Genomic DNA, 25,605 nt, shown 5'->3' with positions numbered 1-25,605 from the left:
GGTGCCATGTGTAATGTCCGCCAAAAAATCAATTCATACTCCACATTCCATAAAAGAGGGGGGCAGTATACCTCCAGAAAGTGAGTTGGTCTACCCTAGAGTAACAACCGAGAAACGTGTATTGCAGTGTGGCTGGCGGTTATGTTGCCCGCATACCACCTCCCATGGCTGAAACTGGTATTATGACACCTGTCGGGCTGTGGCTAGTAATTTAGCATGCTTACCTTGTCATTTTTGTAATGACATCATCGCCCTTATTTCTTCTCATTCTTTTAATGCATGTAGCTCATTTTTTGGATATTTTTACCTCAATTCTTACACATGGCACCTTTAACCTACTCCTGAATGAATGTGAAGAAGCATGCTGTAATACTCAACCACAGAATGCACACTTTATCAATGAACACAAAGCAAAGACTAGCCTAGTCAAAATAAAAATGTACATCTCCCAAGTCATTCTGGCAGCAACATGCTACATAAATACAGCAAGATTACCTTCTCTGACATGATTTATTAGGCTACTATATCAGAAATCACAATGAATTGTGACAGGATTACAACATGACGAAACAATATTATGCAAGTCTGTAGCACATTGAGTTGAATTTACCTCAAATTCTTTGTTAAACACAAAAGACTAAGCAAGGTCGCAATGGTGAGAATTATGCATGTTATAACACTAGCTGAGACACATAATACATGTACCCCTAATTCATTTAGATGATGCATGAACTTAAACAACAATGTCCTAGTGTGATCAACAATATAATTGCATTAAAGGAATTATCCGGAGTAAAATGCACTTTAGATCAATTTACGGATGATTGGGAGTACATACGTTGATTTGACATCAAAATCATGTCATTCGGATGTGTTTTGAGAAAGTTCGATTTTACCGTTTTTAGTCAAATCTCGTTAGCGTGGAAGTGAGAAGGGCATATTATTTCGCCGCTACAAAACGCTATTTTTATACCTCTTCTACAGTTCCAAACAACATTACACTTACGTGGTAGTGAGTAGAGGGTCCCTCAATTCCACGCTAACGAGATTTGACTAAAAAAGGTAAAATCGAACTTTCTCAAAACACTGATCTAAAGTGCATTTTACTCCGGATAATTCCTATCAACATATCCCTGGTGTGAAACAGGAAATTTTATTTATTTAGCTTGTTCCTCCTTTGTTCCTCCTCCACCTGTCATTTCAAGAATCAGTGCTATTAACTATGTTAAAATATGTTAGTTTTGTCTATGATTGATGATATTAAAGTAGAGCTGTCTAATTACACCACTGGGTCCATAACTTTTTGTCTATACTTTAAACAAAATGAGTTGTGTAAACAAGTGTGTGTCAACAAAAAATGTATTACAATGTATTTCCTTAACCATTACCATTGCCTTCCATTATTTAGCGTTTATTTAGACAATGGTGCCATTTTTGTCACTCTTCAGTTTCCTCCTCGCTGGTGTCACATAGAGGAACATCTCTCCGTCTCTGTGTGTCGTAACTTTTCACGTGCATTGGACACTCCTGTTTAATGATGGCCTAAAACACACCAGTCACCAGCTCCTATTAATAACTGATAAATTATATTTATTTATTGGTGAACTTTTCAAAATAAGGTGCATCTAATGGTACACACTTACCATATTTTCTTCTCTCACTGCTGGGTTTCTCAGAAAGCAGCTAAGAGGGGCATACAGAATATTGATGATGCCAATGATAACCATGAGGTAGGGGAAGCCAATGCTTTTCACTATAGCACCTCCTGTAGATGGACCTTTATGAGAGAAAGAGGGGGGGGGGATGCAGAGGGCTGAGGGCTAAATGCTAATGCTAAATCAATTTCATGTTTTAACGCAGTGTTTTTTGTCAAGTCAAGTCAAGTCAAGTCAGTTTTATTTAGTATAGCACATTTAACATGCACAGAGTGCAACCCAAAGTGCTCCACATACAAGACATTGACACAAAACAAAAGACAATAAGACCAGCGAACAAAAGACAATAAGACCAGCGAACAAAAGACAATAAGACCAATGTACCCGTGACACCAAGACATGACATTGACCCTGTGAACAAAGAGATGCTTACCAATGGCAAACCCCATGCAAAGTGCTACATCTGCAATGGCATAAACACTTCCATATACAGATTCATGACGAATATCCACTAGGTACCCCATGATTGCCATCATAGAGGAATCCACCATTCCTAAACAGAGGTTGCATCACATGTTATTTTATGCAAGTAAGCCCAACTAACTTTTTTGCAATATTCTCTGTCTTTTTATCATGATTCATAGTTACCAATAGCAAATCCAAGACCACTATTTGGAATGATGAGGCCATAGATATTTTTTGCAAAGGGAACCTGTAAAAATTATTGATAACTATTTAGGGTCGCTCTCACTGATCTAGTCAGTAAGGATACAGATTAGATAATCAGAATTTAATGCTCACACAGAGGAGGCTAATACCAATAACCAGCATCCCAATCATGGAGCACAGCCATCTGAGGACACAAGAGATAACACTCAAATCAACACTTTAATCAATCGATGTCAAACCCATTCCAGAACTTTCAAGAGTTGTGGCTAATTCTGTACAGTACCTTCCCATTCTGTTTGCCAGCACACCAAACAGATTAGTTCCGATTAGGTAAGATATACTAGCTGGAAGAAATGCCATACCTGAAAGATTGCATAACAGTATTCAACAATAGGATATGTGGTAAGACTCAGCTATAATTAAAATAGCAAATCCCTCAAAATGCAATGGAAAATGGAAAAATAAAAATGGAACCCCACAAAGTTGTTGTAATCATGATTAATAACCATTCAGTCCCTTCGCTTCTCAGCCCGCCCCAGATTTTGTTTTTAGCTGCTCCACTCACCCAGTTGCCATTTTGGAGAACACATGGTCTGCATCATCCATATCGGTAGAGTGGGCTCTAGCATGGCCACTCCCATGTTGGCGAAACACAAAGATCCTGAATAACAAAGGCGCATGAATCACAGGTGCATCTCAGGTGCATGAACACAATAACAAAAATGGTGATATCTGAGGAACATACCTGCGCTGATGAGGATGTACGGGTCTTTCAACAGAGTTAGCAGTGGAGTTCCCTCTGTACTCTGAAGAAAATAGGAAAGGCAGCAACATTGTGTGTGACTATGCTTAGGTCAAGATAGGTTTGTCTAAGAAGTGGCGCAATGACCAGGACTGATGCATTATTACTTGGCATCCAGGTAAAGGAAATAAACTATGCAAGCGTGAGCAGCTGAAATGTTCATATGCAAGGAAAGGTAAACACTTACTCCTGGAGATATCTTTGAGGGCTGGAGAATACAGAGTTGCAGAACTGCACATTATAAATAAAGAATCAATTATGTGACATTACAGTATTATTTGTCATATGAATTTTTCATCCTTTTATGAACAGAAAATATATTATTGTTTTCTGTTCCTGTTTTTTACCTCCATCAAAAACAGCCAGAAAGGCTAGAATGAGGAAAGGGGAAGTTTTTCCCACAAACTCATACATCACACTGCCAAATGGGGCACCAACTGGAAAATACAAGGTTAAGTCAGGGATATTCAAAACAATAAGACCTGTATCACAAGTGCATGCAAAAGTATCATGAAACATTTCCTACATTAAACAAAATCGGTCCGCTGTAGTTAATAGCTTCCACATACTGTACTTGTATTCATTTAGCAAATGCTTTTATCTAAAGCGACTTATGTTGCATTCCTATATGTATAATTGACATTATGTCAATGTTGAGTGATGTGAGTATAATTGCCATATGTCAATTATATTACAACCCAATGTAACCGAGGTCGTAATTCGTCCGCCGCTCACGGCCCTCGAACCCACACACACCGGCATGGGAGTCGAACGCTCTAACCACTGAGCTAAAAGCCCAGGCTTCCAACTCAGCGGTTAGAAGCGTTCTTAAGGTTAGGGGTGTGAGGATTTACACGGGCAAGTAGCATGCTAGCTCAGTTCACCTCCGTTACACCAACATCAGAAATAAATAAATGTAATTATTTATGTAATAATATGTAATAAATAAATAAAAATATATTTATGTATTAATATGTAATATGATAATCTGCAAATCTTACAAACCCATATTTAGCTGCAAAAAGGACATTACAAAGCTGACTATTTCATGGAAAATATATGTTCATATGTTCAAGGGCCCAGTGGTGGAAGGTACTGAGCCAACAACATTGGCAACTGCATGCTAGCCCAGCTCCTTAGCCACTACCCGACCCCTTTGATTCTGCTAAATGTAGATGTAAATGTACATACTTGTTTCAGCTACTTAACATTTTACAGCCAAATGTCATCATGACCTTTAAAAATCCACTTTTGTGCGACTTACTTAGAACCCCCATGGCCAGTCCACCCAGTGCTATTCCCATAGCAACACCTCTTTCATCATCATCTTTGTAAACACTTGCAAGCATTCCTAATCCTATAAAATGGAAGAGTGAACATTTGTTTGCTTCACATAATGTTTCAAAATGATGTATAGAATTGAATCATCTGATATATTCATAGGCACCATACCTGCCACAGAGGAGAATGATGAGCCGAATCCTTGAAGAGATCGAGCAAAAAACAGCAAGCTATATGTCTCTGAGAAGGCAAACACTGGATCAACACACACACACACACACGCACGCACACACACACACACACACAGCAAATTGTTACATTTGCTCTGAATACAATACACTAGCACTCACCTCAAGTGGGCAGCCGTGGCCCACTGGTTAGCACTCTGGACTTGTAACCGGAGGGTTGCCGGTTCGAGCCCTGACCAGTGGGCCTCGGCTAAAGTGCCCTTGAGCAAGGCACCTAACCCCTCACTGCTCCCCGAGCACTGCCGTTGAAGCAGGCAGCTCACTGCGCCGGGATTAGTGTGTGCTTCATCTCACTGTGTGTTCACTGTGTGCTGTTTGTGTTTCACTAATTCACCGATTGGGTTAAATGCAGAGACCAAATTTCCCTCACGGGATCAAAAAAGTATATATACTATATATACACTTCCATGTAACTGTGCCTTAACAGCAATGTTGATGTTTATTGTTCTTAGCAGATGCTTCTATCCAAAGTGCCTTACAATGATATCAATAAGCATTACATTAACAATAAAATAAAAAAAATACACATAACATAAAAATGTTAATCATAGACTAAATAAAATGTAACAGAATAATAACAATAATCATAAACATATAGAAACCACAACTCTGTAATTATTATTAAGTTATAGACGCTTTTTGAAGATTCCAAAACTATCACTAAGAACAGTAGGGAAATCTTCCTCTGACGCAGAATCACAGAAAAAGAGACTTGACTGTGATCGCTTATGTTGATGGAAGGCCAACATAGCAGACGCTTATCAGACTGCAGTGAGCGCGAGGGGACATAGCTGGATCATGGAATTAAGATAAGGAAGTGCAGATCAGGTAACTGTCCTATAGGCCAGGAAGATTTGAATTTCATTCTGGTTGTAATAAAAATCCAGTGAAGAGTAACTGACAGAGGAATTACAAGTGTCCTCTTTGGCTGAATAAAGACCAGTGCCGCTGCATTTTGAATCATCTGATCTTCTTAATATTGTGACTGAGGACATACGTAGAGAAATTGAGTCAGTGATCAATTGTGACACCCATGACAGTAAAATTGGTCATTTTCAACATTTGATATCCTTTTTGAGATCCTTTTTGCAGGCAAATAAGGGTTTACAAGACTTGCAGATTATCACATTTTGTTTTTTTATTTGCATTTTACACAACGTCCCAAATTTTTCTGATTTGGGGTTGTACGTGCTATAGGAATAGTTGTATTAGCGGGGAATACCAGAAGCTTAGTTTTGGAGAGATTGACCTGAAGGTGTCAATCTTTTATCCATACTAAAATATCCCTGAGGCGAGCAGAAATAGTAGTCATCAGATGGAAAAGACAAGTAGGGTTGAGTATCATCCGCATAACAGTGAGAGGCAAATCTGTGGGAGCGAATGATCTCACCTGTAATTATACACAAAACACACACTAATAATACTGCTGGAGGAACTCAGATTTTATGCACTCGTTATGAAAAATGGTCTTATTGTTGACATGCTAGATGTGAAACAAATGGTCAACTGTAAAGACCTGATAGACCAACAACGGTCAAATGATGACCAGATGACTGGATTGATGACTTGGGGTTTGCTCCTTGTGAGAAACTACCAACAGTGATCTAAGGATAACCGATAAGCAATGAAGTCTATCCTGTCTGTTAATAATGGTTATGAAAAGCTGATGAGGGCAACATGTATTGCACCTTCCTGCAAAGATTATCAGAGGAATGTGCTGCCAATGGTAAAGTAAGTTCTAAAATATTTTTTTCTATATTGTTTGTCTAACCATTCCTACAAAATTGTTGACACAAATATCTCATAATTATATTTTGTAAACTATAAAAATATATCTGGAAGAAAACTATTTGACCTGTACTACTTTAGTGGATGTTGATCAATAAGGCAGTTAAATTCTGTGATTGCTTTGTGTAGAACTTCAATTGTATTATCTTGTCTCGGAGCCCAGATGCGCCATATTGTTGGGATTGAAAAAATGGAACCATCCGCATCCGTATCACTGACAAAGTGAGTAGCAAGTTCATCCTTTATGTACGTAACTGTAGATACACTTTCATTGAGCACCAATTATTTATTAATTTAAGGAATTAATTCTGGCTTTAGGGAGAAGAACAATGCACACTTACATATAGTTGAAATAAACATGATGACAAACCCTGCAAACATTGGTATGTGGTATCCAATCCTGAAAAGCAAACAGAGAAAGAAAAGGGCTGGTTAGAGAAGTGCCCCGCGTCTGCACAATTCTGCTTTTTGGCTATTTTTTCACATCCTATTCCACCAGCATTGAAAATGATAGAAGCAAGGCACCTTAGTGCTGAGGTGCAAACAATATAATATTCACCCCATTACAGTAAAATGCAATAAAACAGCTAATTGTAAAGTAGATTCAAATGTAGATGCCTGTTTGTCAGTGGACCCACGAATGGGTTGACTAGCAGCTGCACCAGAGCCTTGGAGGCAAACAGGAGGCCCACACGGATGTTCTCCTCCTCCAAAAAGTGTCTGTCCTGCTGGCAGCCCTCCAGCTCCTCCTGACCCACGTCCTGCCTTCTGTCTCCAGACTGGTTAGGCAGAAGGGCTGATAAGAACTCAGTCATGTTGCTAGAAGAGACTTGTACATTGTAGGTGGTGTTGTCATACAGAGAAAGGACGGAGGATGAGACGGATTTGCTGGGGGGTCGTAGTGTCATATTGAAAGAAGAGGAGGAGAAAGGGGAAGTGGAGAGGTTCTCTTTCTCGTGCTCCATGGCATATAAGAAGGTAGGGATGATGGGAACTAGAGGAGATAGGAGCAGACAAGACAGAAACCAAAGAGGTTAGAAAGTGATCTTTTAAAAGTGAAGCTGGAGGATGACTGCATGACTGCTGAAGCGTGTGTATCCGAGTTTACCAAAAATCTTAGCATTGTCTACTTCGTGATTTGTGTATGCTTGCATAGACAAATCTGTTTATCACTTTAATTTCCTCTGGTGTATTTATGTGTCTTTCTCTGTGCATGTGTGATGGCGAGATATCAGGCTGGCCCAGAGGTCTCTCTGCTGTTGCAGTCTTAAGGGAACAGTAGGTCAACAAAGGACTAGACTAGTAAATGTCACAGTCATGGCTGGAGCAGACATGCACTTTATGTTTTTCATGAACTTCATGTTTTACATGAATTTGCATGATCCTGAGCTATTGATGTCAGTTTGCATTATGGTGCTAACAGTTTGTCATTTCTTAAAAATGTACAGTCCATGTAAAACTGTGTAAGAGATGCAAAATAGATATAATAGCTTACCAATACCAGTATCTAAATTATCAGGGAGGAAATGCAGATCATGTCACAACACAGAATCATCTCAATTCTGGCTATTCCCAAGGTAACAGTTTTGTGATTTCATATTTTTTTCTTTCTTTGAATTGTTGTTTTATGTAAAATAAATCATTCTATACCAGATCAGTTTATCTGACCAAAAAAGTATTTGACAAGAAACTTGAATCCTGTGCTGCAACAACTTTTAGTCAAAGACACAAGCTGTGATTAGTATTATTATGACCGCCGCATTAGTGAAGCGGCGGTCATATAGGATTAGCCAGAGTTCTTTTTCTTCCCTCCACACACACACACACACACACACACACACACACACACACACACACACACACACACACACACACACACCATAACCCCCCTAATGAGTGGAAAGTGTTTTAGTTTTAAATATAATTTGTATAATAATGTTCAAAAATATGTATTTGTGTCTTCTGAACTCACCTACAACTGTCAGTAGCATGTTGTCCAGAAGAAGCGCCACACACACCACTACCAGTACCAGTTTGGGAGATCCCCTGCTCTGTCTCACCCAGTACAGTGGATTCAACATGATTCCTCCCTCTGAATTAAATGTGCTAAAGACCATGGAATAAAATCAAGTTAAAGGAAAAGTTCTGATGGTGAGCACTGAATTCAAACGAATCCTGACCCTTCCAACTGAACATGTCAAGAGGATCAATTGAACGTGTTATTCAAACAAATTAAATAAACAATAAAACAGAACAAATAAAACAATAAAACATGACTTTATATCCTCTGTTGTCATTTTTAAAAGATAAACCTGGCGATTGATTTATGTGTAAAATCGCCGGATTTCTCCTCTAAAAGATAATTTATAGGGGATCATTTCAGGAAGGTAAATTCTATCATTATCTAGAGATACTAATGTCATAGAGTGCATGGCATGATCATGACATTTTGTTGAAAACTCTGCACTAACAAGCTCAACTTTAATGGATGGCTACTGACAGGAAAATCACTGGATTGTCCCTAAAAAATTATTCTTGTTTCAGTAAATCAACCCTTCCTTTTCTGACTCGATGACTTGGATAAGTTTTACCCTCAGATGATTATTGATTACAGTCACTGATTCCAAAAACACAGAATGTTAACCGAATCAGCCAGTGTTAATACTGGCTTTCTCAACAGTTAGTGCATTTTACAGTTTCCTGGGGGGTAATTTGGTTCTGCTGTTTTGTTTTTCCCCACAAATTAAATTATATCTGGCACAAAGGCTTATCTCATGGTGTGCTGGTTTTACAGTATTTCACTGTTCATAACTGCAACATATATATATATATATATATATATATATATATATATATATATATATATATATATATATATATACACACACATACCTATATATATATATGTGTGTGTGTGTGTATATATATATATACATACATATGCTGTGAAGACTGATCAGCTGACTGACCGTTACATATTACTCAGCATATTCTAGTTGTGATTATTTTCTTTACCCTATCTTTGTTATTATTCTAGCATGATCAACATAGTAAAACAGCTTATTAAAAAAAACCTCTCAGATTCCATTTTGTTCGTTTGTCAAATTTATTTCTGTCTAATGCCTTTTCAGTACCTAGACATTAGGTTTTGATGACTTTACCATCCATCCATTAAAATGTAAACCGATAAAGTCATGTTTATCCCAATTCTGTGTCACTCAGCATTTGGCATAAGGAATATAGGCAGTTAAGTACTTTTGTGCACTTTTAATGCTGCTTACATGATTTTATATTATTATATATCTTACAGGTTTGTTCACAGTTATATCCTGTTGGCTGTTTTGAAATCACATTTAGAATAGAGATTTATTCACAAACTTAAGACAGCCATAGAAAACACTTGCAATAATATTTGTACAATATTTAACAATATTGTTCAGTTAATATTGTTTTCAAATCGAGCATGAAAACCTCTAAAAGAAATAAAATAATGCTTATCTCTGCTAATACCAGTATTGTGTATTCTTACCTTCAAATGCATGCTCCAGTGAACTCTCCACAGGTGCGGTTACAAAGACTGACTATCTGCTTGTGCTAGAGCTATATATAGGACCTCTGCCAGGAACACACATACCTCAGTCATTGTTCTATTCAATCGCCACAATCATGCACAAAAATAAATTAATTGTTCATTAATTTACACTTTCTGTTTCTCTTGTACAAATATGAATACACAAATCTTTTCACACACTCATATAATCAAAATAACATGTTAATCTTTTACACCCACAAAACATCAGCAAATTTTATCCAAAACCCCAACCACACCTCCCCCCTCTCTTCCACATTACAGCCATGTTCTGTATTTACATGTGTGTGTGTGTGTGTGTGTGTGTGTGTCGCTCTTAATTGGAAAAAGTGAATAAGCTGCAGGCAACCAGACTGCACAATGAGACTTATCTTAGATCTGTTACTGTGGTTAACCCCTTCCCTATACACACAAAGACAATCTGCTCTCTTATAAAGCTTCTGTTTGCTCTTTTCTCTCGTCAACAAGTCCTGGTCTCCTTGGTGCCTATGTACATAGGAAAAATGGCTGAGCAATTTTCGCAGAGTGAAAAATGTTTTCTTCAAAAAGAGCTGTTTTTGCATTATTTTGAGTTTGACAAGTTACATTTTGAGTCTGAGTGGGAACAGAATTACAGAGTGGTTGTGTAGAGAGTGATGAATAGGCTCATTTTCATAGTTTCATTTGTCCACCAATGCTGAAGTGCACTGGAAATCAACGTTTCTGTTGAATGTTAAAGTAAGTAGTATTTCAATTTTGCTATATGTGGGTGGTTGACATTTTAGGCCGAAAAAAAGTTTTTGAAAATGTTTTTAGATATTAGGCATGGAAATCACGTAGTCCTGTTGTACTGACCCTTCCATTCCCAAAAATATGTATGTTTTTTTAGATTTTGTGTTGAAATTCATATTTATTCACTAATTAGTTGTGGTAGTGACTAAAATTGTCATATGGTGTGACATGAAAAGTTATTGTGTGTAAAATTAAAATGGGGTATTTTGTTTTTAATGTGAGTCAATGTATTACCTTCTATCATTACTTCATCAAGATCTAGCATTTCCTTGTGCAAATTTATTACACTTTACAGTATATTTCTTCATCAATACACAGAGTAAGGCATATGTCCTCAATCTTTCAATAAACATCATATTCATTTTGACATACCTTGATATAAAAGAAAGAAAATGCTTGTGACTTTTGCTGATCCTTTTTTCTATCTGTTCCATTGAGATTTGTATGATTTAGACCCCAAAAGCCTTTTTATTTTCATAATTTCAAATGGTATGGTGTCACGCCATATGATAAATAACACCACATAACAATCTGTTAATACAAAAATGTGTATTATATGTATTTATTTCACAAGCAACAAAAGACAGTTTAAAACAGGTATATCATGTAAAGTTCACTTTCAGAAATCACAACTAAAACAGAATGCCACCAAATATTGTTTAGCTCTTGGGTTCCCTGAGTTTTTCTCTTCTCAATGGTGGGCTTCAATCTGAATGTTTGTAGTTCCCCTTTGAGTTTATTCTCTTTATATATATTAAAAGACAAATTCAACAATTTATTCAGATAATTTAAAAACATATCCGGCATTATAATCAGATTAAATTGTTGCAATTACTTATAGTGCTAAAGACAACATTAATATTGCTGTTTTCTTTAACACCAGAATTTATTTTCTCAGACTGCTATTGATATTTAGAATGTCAAATATGTATCTTTTGTATCCAAGGCTGTAGAGTGAGTGAGTGTGTGTGGGGGTGATTTCTGTGTTTTATGTGTGTGTGTGATTCACAATACATGCAATAGTTGCACATCTTAAATAATAAATGTTAAATCATGTTAAATATGTCAAAATATATATTACACTTAATTATGAGTTAAACATATGTATGAAAAAAACGTTATTTATGTAGGAAAATGCAGTTTCTATCATATAGTGTGACAAATAAATCATATGGTGTGACAAGAAAACCCGGTCACACTATATGATATGGGGTCACACCATATGAGGTTTCATGTACTTAGCATGACATTAAGCAATGTGCTTTTATGCTACACTATGACAATATAGTTTTAAAAGTAATATTGACTGAAAAGTAATTTCATTTGGGCATTTTTGTGTAAAATGTGTCACATCAAAAGACAGTGCAAAAGGGAACTGAAGCTGAAATTTTAAACATGAAGAGAGAAAACTCACCTTGTAACTTTCAGTGTCCTTCTGAGGTGTTGTTCTTCCTCCTGAAAGAAGGAGGACCCCTACTCCCCAAAGGTCTCCAAACAATTGCCCAAATGCCAGTTTAAAAAAAAGTAATATGGCGTCACACCATATGATATCCATTTCTGGGACAAAATGTTTTTGTTAAGGGTGGCTTCACAATATTATACCTGAACTTTTAGTCAAGCAGACTCACAAGTAGGCATCTGGGTGATCAATATATGATTGAATAAACAGAAAATGAATTCATTTTCTTGTTTTTATTCAAAATCAAAATGTGTGCTATTTCTGGTTTGGCTGAAAATTGTGAAAACAATTAATCCCATGAATGCTCTGTAGGTTCATATAAAACAGCATTTTCTGAACAATATCACCATCGTTTTTGACATTTTTTTAATTATTTATTTTTGACACATTGGACCAAAAAAAGGCCATGTCATGTCAACCACCCACGTGCATATTTGTTGAATTTGCAGAAGCCCCCCACGTATTTTCCAACTTCCCTCACGTGCTTCATATGATTTGACATGCCCTACAAGGTAGCCTATAGCCTAATTATGTGCTGTTTATATAGGAAGTATTAGAATTAAACTACAGTTTTACAAGTTATTCATTCTAAATTATTAGAATACCATGCCTTGTTTGGTCATCCTGGCCTAATTGTAATTTTGTGAATACTTTGTGCTTTGGAAAGAAAAGCCGTACCATTTAACACTCATATTATCTGAAATAATTTCAGGTGGACCAACAGTTGACAGAGATCCTTGTGAAGAAGCTAACTGGTTGAACGATCAATGTCAGTATCAGGAAGTAGAGATGCACGATATATCGGCAGATTATATTATTAGCCGATAAGTGAAAAATGTAAAATATTATTATTGGTCTGATAACAGAATTCTGGCCGATAATTTGCGCCGATATTTTTTAAGTCTTAATTTAGGCCTACGTAAGGTCCGTCTGGATACACTGAGCTACTTGAGCTTGGTTGGCTATACTTTTTCCTCAATATAATGTCAGCGGTGTGAATGTATTTCACCACCCTAACAAAATCTGTGGATATGCGTTCATTTGGGAATCTGTGCATCTCAAAATCCTCTCGTGAATGATCCGCCATTTAACCTTAACAGAGCGGAGCTCAGCCCTATCTAGAGGAACCGTCTTGTGCTGGTGTGTTTGCACTTTACCGCGCTGGTCGGGGAAACAAATAAACACACTCGTTAGTGGGACGAGTACATAAGTAGGCCTAGTTCTAAGTTGTGTTTTAGTATTATATTTGCATTACTTTAGCTTGGGTTTTGTATTATTACCTAGAAATATGCTAACCATTCGTGCTTCAGTTCCAGACAGGTCATCATAATAAGTTATTAAAACCTTCGGGCTAACGCTTTCATTTCTGCTGCAGCAGGTTGTGCGCAACAGAGTAGACGGACATAAGATACAGTCTGAGGAGTTGCAGCTTTATTCAGTTACCCGCAGTTGAAACTAAACCAAAGTTTCCCTCACAAACTTTGGTCGCTATACTGTAGCTTATTCCAAGCTGAGCCGTTTATGAGCGTTTAGTCCTAAATGAAAACGATTCAAACTCTCTAGCCATTCACTCGCAATTCACTGACGTCAGGTTCACTTAAATATGAAGGTGGCGAGCACATTTAACTGCAGATTTTGCATGTGCACACTAAAGTCATAAATGTGTAACAGTAAAGTTGAAGTTGTACATATTTTTTTATATCTTGTTAACACAAAATAGGGGCTACGGGTTCACAAATCCTTTTTACAGGTACACAAATCCTATCCTGTGAGTCACAACTTTCAAGAGTCACGCGACTTTCGACACTTTTGCTCCAATCGTTGCAGTTAGAGTTGGTGCGAAACACATTTGCACATCCGTGTTTCATAATCTGAGAACATGCACAACATTCGTGCATTTGTAAACCCAAATGTGAACTAATGCATCCGAAGTTGTGCATCTGTGAAATAATTTCTCATTAATAAAATTCTACAGATCGCAGGATTTTCTTGCACGACTAGTCAATTGATACAAGTGCTCGAATCTGCTTCTATGAGTGACGATACTTTTGCTCCTGGCTAGGTGATATAATAGGAGCAAAAAGATTTGTATGTGTGCACGTCGAGCGAATCGATCGAGAAAACAAGGCGACCTGATCTGGATCGCGCTCAGACTACCATTGCCTGCTCATAAAAAGTAACCTCAGTATGTTTCCTTATCAATGAAGGACACATGATTTATATTTTTTCTTTGCATAAAGCGAGGAAAAAAATGTTGCGGTGTTAAGTTTTACGACCTTATTCATAATGTCTGCACAGCAATTGCTAACTTACCTAGCTCTATCCAATAGTCTACGTGCTAAGATACAAGTCAGCTGTTCGAAAATTGCAGAACGATTGTGTCAGATTGTGTGTCCTAACGATTTTGGACGGGCAGTGTTATATTTATGTACTTCTAAACTAGTTATTTATCTAGCGATAGCTAGCTTGATCTGGCACTGGAGGATTTAGCAAGCAGGTAAACTAAGCTAAACATAGCTGTCATGATAATGTAAACCAACAAACAAGGTAACTTTCTTCATTATCATGTTTATCACATCACATTATTATCATGTTACTTACCTTATGGGCAGGCAATGGTAGTCTGAGCGCGATCCAGATCCGGCCGCCTTGTTTTCTCGATCGATTCGCTCGACGTGCACACATACAAATCTTTTTGCTCCTATTATAGGCCTATCACCTAGCCAGGAGGAAAAGTATCGTCACTCGTAGAAGCAGATTCGAGCACTTGTATCAATTGACTTGTAGTCGTGCAAGAAAATCAAAGCGATCTGTATTACAAATGCACAAATATGTTGTGCATGTTCGATTATGAAACAGGGATGTGCAAATGTGTTTCGCACCAACTGCGCTGCAACGATTGGAGCAAAAGCGTCGAGTGCGTGACTCTTGAAAGTTGTGACTCACAGGATAGGATTTGTGTACCTGTAAAAAGGATTTGGGAACCTGTAGCCCCTATTTTGTGTTAACAAGATATAAAAAAAATATGTACAACTTCAACTTTACTGTTACACATTTATGACTTTAGTGTGCACATGCAAAATCTGCAGTTAAATGTGCTCGCCACTTTTGCACCCAATATACCTTCATACTTAAAGGAGCCACACATACTGTAGGGCTAGGCTACTGTTATGTTGTTGACTGCCGTACTATTGAGGACTATTATGAGTTCTGTCCATCATTTGGTGGTAGGTAAAATTACTGCAATAAAATTATGCTTATTAAATGCTTTCCCCAAATCACTTTTCACAATTTTTTTTCAAGAGTAATATTATCGGTTATCGTATCGGTATCAGCCACAACAAACCAATAAATATCGGTTATCGTTATCGGCCCTAAAATTCCATATCGGTGCATCTTTATCAGGAAGCTATTGCCCTGATGAAGCACACCGCTGATGAGGCATAAGATGAGGTTAACTCTGATCAGAACATTTTGCATGACCCAGACAAGCAGATTGATTTAGTTTAGTATCTTAGTATTTTTTATCTTCTACTGTAAGTGCATGTTGTGTGTGATGTCTCCTAAGACCTTGAATTTCCCCTTAATCAATAAATTATCTATCTCTGAACAAGACAATTGAATTATTTGTGTGTGTGCACGTGTGTCCAAAGACTGAAATAAGTTGCTTGACCATGTTTTGCATATGTAGTGTTTTTTTATCCTTGAGTTCCCTAATGTCTGCTAAAAACTCTTCACATTATGCAGAATGTCAAAAAGCACACTGGGAGGGTTTTGCCACCAATCCCCTTGTCCTGTTTTTAAACATCACTCTTTTTAGCATTTCGATTGGTAGGATTACTTTTTCTGTGACTAGCTTGCTAGTCATGATGGTGTTGAGATAAAATGTTATATAAAGCAGGTTATGAATGATATGACTATCAGTTTCTTCGACAGATGTAGGGGAGAACCGGGATGAATGAAACACTTTTTAATTAAACTTCATTTACGAAGACATTAAAAACACTGAAAGTTCTGCTCTGCTGGGCCTTTCTCAGCAGCTCAGAGGTGTTCACGCTCCAGGATAGGCTGTCCTCGATGTGGACTCCCAGGATGTGGACGTCTGCCACCCCTCTCCACAGTCCCCGCTGATGATTAATGGTGGGATCTGTTTTCTCCTGTAGTCTATGGTTGTTGGCACCATGTTGGCAGCCCCGAACCCCCTGGAGATGAACCATGGTGTCATCTGCAAACTTCATCATGGTGTTGCTGTGATGGACAGGGGAGTAGTGGTGTGTGTAGAGGGAGTAGAGCAAGGGACTCAGCAGCCCTGGGGAGAGCCAGTACTGAGGCTTTGGGCCATGGATGAGTGGTGGCTCACTCTGACCCTCTGTCTGCGGTCCGAGAGGAAGCTATTGATCCACATGCAGGTTTTGTGTGACCCCAGGTCCCCCAGTTTGACCACTAGCTTGTGAGGGAGGATGGTGTTGAATGCAGAGCTATAATCCACAAAGAGCATCTCCAATAGCTTCCCTGCTGCTCCAGGTGGGATAGTGCAGTATGGAGTGCAATGGCTATGGCGTCCTCTGTGGATCGGTTCGCTCTGTAGGCAAACTGGTGGGGGTCAAGGCTGCTGTGATGTGACTACGGACCAGTTTCTCACTTCATTACCACTGGGGTAAGTGCCACTGGTCGGCAGTGGTTGAGGCTAGAGATGTGAGGTTTATTGGGCAGGGGAAATATAGTTGAGGATTTCAGGCAGGGTGGGAAAGTGACCACTTTATTGCCACTGGTAATATTCAAATTTTAGTATTACAATATTAGTCAATGCTTGATCGTTCACATCACTGGTGATCCTAAAACCAAACAATTCCAAGAACATCGACCACAGAGAGCGTTCTTGAACTAGTTCGGTTCAGAATTGTTTGAACCTTGGTGCTATCTAGAGAACCAGTCCGCATTTCTACCAGTTTTGAACGGAACCAACAGAGGGTGGTGCATGCATACACAAGAGTTAAGTATATGCAGGGGCATTGCAAGCGGGGGTTTATGGGTGTTATAAAATCCCCACCTTGGCTGAAACACGATTCTATCCCCCCACTTTTTCTCACAAAAATGTAGAAATGCAGGGAGTCAAGACGTTGAAAGCGAGGGTGCGTGCACCAAGCCACTCTTGTTGTTTCTGTTATCCACACTTGACACGCAACTGCGTTCTGTTCTCAGAGCATAATTATGCTTTTTCTGTCTATGATCTGCAGCGTCTGATGATTTGGTATTGGTATTATGGAACCGCAGACTGAAAGAAAAAGAAACTGAGTTTCCCCAATTAGGAAATATACTTTTTAATTTGGTGTCATCAACCGTAGAGTCATAGCCTACAATTGGTATGAGCGCTCATGCAATGTGTGTGCGTCCCTCCGCTGGAGATGACGGGCTAGAAGCAACAATATTTTAAACAACACAGGACGTGGACTCCTACTATCCATGGAAACTGCATAGTCTAATTCATGTCTTTAAATTGACATTAAGCTGATACGCTATATACAACAGTTTATTTATATTCCCTTTGCATACGTTTGCAAACATGCTTTGGGTAGACTTCAAATGTTTTTGAATTTGATCTTACAGTTCTTTCATTCTGTCTTTTACCTTTACTTAATAGATATTATAGTTAGGCGGCTTAGGCCTATGCATAATAGCCCAGTGATACCTCAAAATTAGGTTGTTGTCTGCAAAAACAGAGGTAGCCTAGGCCTCAAAGCAAATAGCCTATTGCGATGGTAGCCTAGGCCTATATCGTAGCAAATAGCCTATTGCGATGGTAGCCTAGGCCTATATCATAGCAAATAGCCTATTGCGATGACAGCTTTAAAAACATTCACTTGTCTCGCTGGAGTGACCGCAGACCATGGGCTTGCACAAATACATTAATTAATTAGATGATCTGCATCTCTGTTCACCTAAAGCTATGGTTGTGCTAACCCATTTGCAAAAAACATTCTGCTATGTTTTCTTCATTGATAACATTAGATATAGATTAGATATATGCCTCCATAGGGTTGTTTCAAGCAGTGAAGTGATAGCAGATAATGTAGGCCACATAGAAGAGGGGTGCTGCTTGTTCGGTCCCTCCCAAACTGCATTAAAATTGTATTTAGCAACCAGAATTTCAAAAAATCTGGGAAGAAACTCCTGGGCACCACCCAATATTGTCCGCACCCCCTCTCAGAAAATACTTCCAATGTCCCTAGGGAGTTATTTATAATTTGCCCGGATTGTTTCACTTCCCTGTCCCACAACCCTCCTCCCACTTTTAAAAAGCTTGATACGCCTCTGAGTATATGCATAAACGTGAGGATAATATAAAATGTCTTAAATTAGCTGTGTAAAATGCTTGTGGTTAATGTCTGCAGTGTAGTTCTAGTTGACTAGTTTTGTTTACTCATGAAAACAATGATGATTTTATGGCTCCCACACACAGATGCGCGCGGTGCCGTGCTGGAGAAGCATCCCGCCGAACTGAATTGTGTGTCTGTTGCGTCGCTCCCGTCCAAGAGTTCAACTTTTGCTGCACCAACAGACAACAGAAGGCACCAGCCAATCATATTACAGTTATACTTCAAGTCATTTGCATAGCTACAGACGGGAACATGCGTTGACGGAACGCAACTGGGAGCCGTTAGCCTTCTCCCCTCTGAAGGGTAGAATGACACGACCACTTCGATTCACAGGAAAAAACAACTATTACTATCTGAAGAGGAACACAAGTTACACAAAGAAAACTACTGTTCCTACAGTTCAAACGCATGGAGTTACTCTTATGCCCTGATGGTTCTGCTTCTTAATCTCATCAACAATACCAACTCGTCAACTTGACAAAGGAGAGGCGAGGGGCCTCGATTCATTTGCGGAGCCCTACGTACATAGTGCACATATGGGGCGGTCCAGCTCTGGTTTACTTTCCCACTTGCAATTCAAAGTGTCACAGGCTGCTCAACATCAAACTGCAAACCCATTGGATACACATCTAGATATTATTCACACTGAAGTTTTACCGGTCATTGTAAGACCTGTGCAAAACAATTCCAGGAAGTATTCCCCTTTAGACGACTATCGACCTACAGCCCTCACATTGTGAGGTGTTTGAGAGACTTATTAAAAACATAATCTGCTCATCCATCCCCAACACTATTGACCCACTGCAATTTGCTTACCACTAATAGATCTACTGAGGATGCCATCTCTCATGTCCTTCATACCACCCTTAAGCATATTGACAGTGGAAAAGGGAATTATGTGAGGCTGCTGTTTATTGATTATAGTTCAGCTTTCAACACCATTGTTCCTCACATGCTGGACTCTAAGCTCAAAGATCTTGGACTAAACACCTCTGTGACTAAGTTTTAAACTTTCTTTAAAAACCCCTGGTAGTGAGAATGGGCCAGTTCACCTCAAATTCCATCATTCTGAACACAGGAGCTCCACAGGGCTGTGTCTTGAGCCCACTGCTCTACTCTCTACACTTATGACTCATCTCACAGCTCCACTTCCATCATTAAGTTTGCTGATGATACAGTAGTCCTGGGCCTCATCTCCAACAACAATGAGGCAGCCTTCTTGGAAGAGTTGAAAAAGCTGATTGCCTGGTGTCGGGCAAACTGTCTCCAACTGAATGTTAGCAAAACCAAGGAGCTAATTGTAGACTTCAGAAGGAGGCATCAGCGGACTTACACCCCTCTCTTGATTGATGGAACACAGGTAGAGAGTTAGTGGTTTTAAATATCTGGGAGTACACATCTGAGGACCTGACCTGGGGTACTCACATCCAAGCTCAGGTTAAAAAGGCCAGACAACGAATGTACCATTTAAGACAACTCTGGAAATTCAGGTTCCCCCCCAGTGATTTTAAAAACATTTTACACTGGGGTCAGAGAGTATACTGACAGTGCATCACGGTGTGGTATGCCAACAGCACCGAGAAAGACCGCAACGCCTTGCAGAGAGTGGAGTTATTTATTATTATTGTTACTTTTATTATTCTATTATTTTGGATTATGTATTAACTCCTGCTTTTAATGTTACTTATTTCTACTTCAGTCATGAAGCTAACCAGACTTACATTTCACTGCTTGTTATATACTAATATAACTATGTATGTGATTTATAAATCTCTCTGAACTACAGAGAAACCTTTGAATAGATTAGATAATACATCAAAAGGTAAATTTCAAACACAGAGAAAGGCTGTAATACATTTAATATTGGGAAAAAAGCACAACCCAGTACACACCCCCAATGCTAGGAATGTAGCACTTTTTACGGAGGATATTGAAGGGAGAGCATCAAGAATAGATTGAAGACCATGTACAGCTCTACAGCTGGCCACAGTTTGCAACTACTATCTTGGCACTAGTCTTGCCACTCTTTGAACCATAACTCTCCACTTTCCTTATAATGTCCATGCCCTCCACGACACTTCCAAACACAACGTGTTTCCCATCAAGCCTGTGAAGTAAAAACAGAAGACAATGTTATGGCTAAGGAAGACTGACTACATTTAAGGTTATATTAAAAGAGGGGCACACTCACCAGGTAGTTTCATCAGTACAGATGAAGAACTGGGAGCCATTTGTGTTGGGCCCAGCGTTGGCCATGGACAAGATTCCAGGACCAGTGTGCTTCAGGGTGAAGTTCTCATCTGCAAATTTGTTACCATAGATAGACTTCCCACCAGTTCCATTGTGGTTTGTGAAGTCACCACCCTGGAGAAATCAGTTAATCAATTTATTTTGTGTCCAACAAACATAGTTTCAAGTATGATTTAGTGGCAACTAGTTTGCCATCTGCAACATCATATTGATGCTATATGGTCTACATCCATCCTTCCCACCAGCCTTCAGGGCTATGGACCAAGTAGCTTTGTGGTCCCGGACAACACATTGCAAACAATAATTTACGGTCTCATGTGTGTATGTATTGTTCAATGTTCAGTTGAATTGTATTTGCAGGCATCCCAAGCACTCAACTTTGTGGTGGTCAATGTGGAATTTGTGACTGTGCACCACAAATAAATCAAAGTGTGGGAAACATTGGATTCACCCATTAACTGAAACATTTAGGGTGGGTTCAGACAAGACACCGAAACCATTAAATAAATCTACTTGTTTCTTTTCTGAATTGCACGAGACTAATAAACATTCCAGTAAGCTTTTATTAGTACCAACTGGGCTATTGCTGGGTATAGCTTGCTGCTTTTGCAATTGACCAACTAATTTATTCCAAAATCAAAAATAGATCAATTCTTGGACATATACCATGTCTTCATCGCACAAGACAAATCTCTACAATCTCTAAATCTTTGCATATTTTCACAAGCCAATTGGAAAAGGTGGTTAAAGATTTCCTTAGAATGACTTCACTGCTGCTGAAGTGAAACTGTCCATTTGATCTTCAAGCGACCAAGTCATTTCCCAAGAATGTCCGCCTTCCTTCCAGGCGACAATACAGCTCACCTGGCACATGAAGTCAGGGATGACACGATGGAATGTTGATCCCTTGTAGCCAAATCCAGGGGCTCCTGTGCACAGTTGCCTGAAGTTCTCTACACGTTTGGCCAAAAAAGCAGGTTATTGGTAACAATGTATACCTGAACTTGACAGATGAAACTTGACACACTGCAAACTTGAAATTAATTTCCTAAAGGAATTAACACTGCATGCAAAGTGGTTGCTAGGGTTAGGCTTGGGTTATTGAGGTGTTTGCTAGGGTGCCTAGGATTATTATTCCTAGTTCAATGGAGAGACAAGGTGGACCGTGGACACTAAAGGTACACTATGCAAGTTCTCATCTAAATATAACCTTTAAGAAGCCAATTTGATGGTAAACAGACTTGTAATAGGGGAATTGTTGACCTAGCATAGCCACAGTGCATAGCCGTAGCGAGTTGCTAAAGAGAGAACAAGGTTGCAGTTTGCTAGCCAGTGCTAGGCTAGCGCAAGTCACCGTCACTGAAAATAGTCTTACCACTCCACAGTTCACCCGAGGCAAATAAATTATAACACCAGAGTATCAATGTAAATGTCTTAGTTTTATTTCTAACATTATTCTATCCTTGTATTTCAATGATTGCATTACATTTTGAGGGACTAGTTTCTTAGCAGCGGCAGAATTATCTTGCTCTGGTTAGTAGTACCGAAAAGTAAAGAGAAGCGCACTCCAACCGGGATACCTAGTAGCGCCTAGGTAACTCGCCTTAATCACTCGGCGGTCAGAAAGAGGCTAAAGGGTACACTTGCCATTACACCCAAGTCCAGCAGATGGTGGTGGTAATGCACAGTTTGCAAACTGCCAAAAAAAACTCACTGAAGAGCAGGCCAGTAAACCCTTCTTTTTCGGTGAGCTTTTTGGCAGTTTGCAAACAGAGTCCATTACCACCACCATCTGCTGGACTGAGGTGTAATGGCAAGTGAACCCTTTAACCTTGTTCTGGCCACCAGGTGAATAAGGCGAATCAGTCCACCGCTGCCGTTGCTTATATGCCCACTACCAACTTCAGGGAACAAAGTATAAGTATTGCAATGTGATGCAGAGGTAGTTTTATTTCACTATTCTATTCACTACACTATTCAGAGGTAGTTTTATAACACTATTCTATCAACACAGACATTTACATCAATTGTCTGGAATTTGCCTCAGATGTACTTTGGAGTGGGTAAGACTGTTTTTAGTGGCAGGCTAACACATACTGATGACTTGCACTAGCCTAGCACCTGCAAACACTGCAACTAGATGGACTGGATGAAACGCGTTTAAAACAGTCGCCACTAATAAATAACACACTTGCCATCACACCCATTCAACAGTGTTTCATGTCTATGATAATCTTTGGGGCAGCCGTGGCCTACTGGTTAGCACTTTGGACTTGTAGCCGGAGGGTTGCCGGTTCTAACCCCGACCAGTAAGAATGGTTGAAGTGCCCTTAAGCAAGGCACCTAACAGCTCACTGCTCCCCGAGCGCCGCTGTTGACGCAGGTAGCTCACTGCGCCGGGATTAGCGTGTGCTTCACCTCACTGTGTTCACTGTGTGCTGAGTGTGCTTCACTAATTCACGGATTGGGATAAATGCAGAGACCAAATTTCCCTCACGGGATCAAAAGAGTATATATACTTATACTGATAAGCAGTTTAAGCTCAGAAAGGTGCATGCACTAATGAAAAGCCAACATACCTGCTGTTTTAGGGACAACATCAGCTCTTAACTATGGAGAGAGGGGAAAAATGTTACAAACAATGATACACTCCAATCCATTCTTACGTACAATACAATCCAGCCTTTGGCTTGATCAAAAATGGATCAACACATCTAGCTCACGCAGCAGCAGCGAGAAGCCCCTGGCTGCAGCTTGCAGATCGGGGCTGGGCTTAATGTGGGGCGGAGGGCAACGTTGAGCTCAGCCCACCTTCAGCACGTCTTCTCACGCTGACCATGTCCGTAGGGCCTACCTTGTTTCCTACTGTCCAATTTATATTTCTCAACATAATCTCTAGGAAGAATGCTTAAATCTATAAAAGCATATCCTCAACTTTAAGAGAAAAAAACCACAGAGGTTAGACTGTTAGGCTAACAGTAGGCCTACTGAGTAGGGTAGCCTATAATGCGTAGGGGCGAACTGGTCCAAATGTAACAGTATTTTATTCTCAAGATATGGTGTAGCTACGGAAACGTAAATAGACACATGTAGGCTAATTATATGTAGAATCTTACAGCCATCCAAATATGAAGGTCTACTTAAATACAACCAGAGATAATAAGGAAAAAGGTGCAAAATTCAAGCATCGCGATTTTTTATTTTTTAAACCGCAACCGTTTGTTTAAGTTTGCTTCGTGAAATTTGAGCAAGTGTGAACTTAAATCGCATGTCATTCATATCTTCAGTCCCTGTTTCAAATTAACACGAGTGCCATTTATATAGTCATAGCAAATGCAATTAAATGAAAATAACAGTTGTAACACCCGTCTCTATGGCAAAATGAACTGATTTTATCGCGCCAACACTTCTGATTGCGAGTTATATGATTTTTGTGCCGTTATCACCCAATTAAATTTATGTATAAATAGGCTATAATAGAGGCCAATATTATGTTCTCTACTCTTAGCAGACCTTGTTGACCATATAGGCCTATTATAGGAATACTAAAGAGGTTCATTGTTGCATGTTCCCTTTGGGACTCGCAGAGGCTACTAAACTATTCTATAAAGAAAATACCGATAGGCTAGAGATCAAATGCATTGATAATGTTATTACTATAGGCCTATGTTTATGCAGACTGGATGTAATGATCTTAGCGTAGCTAGGCCTACTTAGATTAGGCTACCTTGAGAAAAATTGAACTCAGAGTCCGGGTAAATAGATGGACACAGAGAGGTCAACGGGTAATGACAAGCTGATTTTGGGCTCCGCCCCACATTGAGGCCCCCCCAGATTTTCCATGAAATGCACGGACGGATAGAAAGACCGCGTGTTATGAATTGAGTCCCACCGCCGTCTTCAGAGTTCACACTTAGACGATTGTTAGTATACCTTTGTGAAGTTTCCTATATACAATCATAACTTTATTGATCTGTTGCGCATGAGGTGAAAGTAAAAACACAGGACAGATAGCTAACGTTAACCGAGCAGTTTCATTCATTGTGGGGGCCGGAATATATGGAGCAACCCAACGTTCAATCACCTCGCTACGAGTAGATGCATCCTACATGTCTGGCGTTACAGTAAGCCAACATCACGGTACCAATTTATATAAAAAAAAAATAGAATTCAAATTATGGAGCTATCCATTTCAGTTTTATCATATTAGGAAGCCCTCCAATGCGCTACCCAATCCCGCCCTGTTATATAGCAAGCTAATCCAACCAACCACGTTTCTATAAAGTCCTGCAATAGCCGATTTGCCAAACCAAGATGCCTGCAGTGCAAAATGAATATTGCGCGCACAAACTTACGTTAAGGCTGCACCCAAACAAAGCCATAGGCCTACTATTCATTGCAAACATGGTTGACCAGGTGGCTTAAGTTAACAGACAACGATAAATGGCATGAAGAGCTAACCTAACATTAATTAGCAATTTTAAGCTAAGCCTCCAGCTAAGCATCGTCTTCAATCAAATACACACGATTACAAGGCATCTCAAGCACAGTTTATGACTTACCTCCATGATGACTCTACCAACTTGCTGCCCATTGGCAGTAAGGTCAAAAAAAACTTTAGGGTTAGCCATATTTAACAAGACAAAAAGATCGAAACACTTGCACCGCGTGGGCCTTCCGAAACTGGCTCTCTCAAGAAAGGCAGACAAAAGGCGA

The 25,605-nt window shown here is 39.3% G+C and overlaps 2 protein-coding genes across 2 annotated transcripts; both read right to left on the bottom strand.

Moving 5' to 3' along the window:
- Positions 1–954: 954 nt before the first annotated feature.
- On the bottom strand, positions 955–10,052 carry LOC125294797 (chromaffin granule amine transporter). Its single transcript, XM_048243799.1, has 16 exons — positions 9,973–10,052; positions 8,416–8,549; positions 7,062–7,437; positions 6,785–6,843; positions 4,579–4,662; positions 4,391–4,483; positions 3,474–3,563; positions 3,314–3,357; positions 3,070–3,130; positions 2,890–2,985; positions 2,608–2,686; positions 2,457–2,508; positions 2,304–2,367; positions 2,089–2,208; positions 1,644–1,777; positions 955–1,542 (listed from the first exon to the last, which is right to left on the bottom strand). The coding sequence occupies exons 2-16, from the start codon at positions 8,522–8,524 to the stop codon at positions 1,438–1,440; spliced, it is 1,566 nt and encodes a 521-aa protein (XP_048099756.1). The 5' UTR covers positions 8,525–8,549; positions 9,973–10,052; the 3' UTR covers positions 955–1,437.
- Positions 10,053–20,481: 10,429 nt separating this feature from the next.
- Positions 20,482–25,605, bottom strand: ppiaa (peptidylprolyl isomerase Aa (cyclophilin A)). Its single transcript, XM_048243076.1, has 5 exons — positions 25,452–25,605; positions 23,469–23,499; positions 21,754–21,842; positions 20,831–21,003; positions 20,482–20,746 (listed from the first exon to the last, which is right to left on the bottom strand). Exons 1-5 carry the CDS (start codon positions 25,518–25,520, stop codon positions 20,614–20,616), a joined length of 495 nt encoding a protein of 164 aa, XP_048099033.1. The 5' UTR covers positions 25,521–25,605; the 3' UTR covers positions 20,482–20,613.

The sequence above is a fragment of the Alosa alosa genome, chromosome 5, assembly GCF_017589495.1.
Source record: "Alosa alosa isolate M-15738 ecotype Scorff River chromosome 5, AALO_Geno_1.1, whole genome shotgun sequence".
Taxonomy (NCBI): Eukaryota; Metazoa; Chordata; class Actinopteri; order Clupeiformes; family Clupeidae; genus Alosa; species Alosa alosa.
This window is presented reverse-complemented; position numbering and strand designations above follow the sequence as displayed.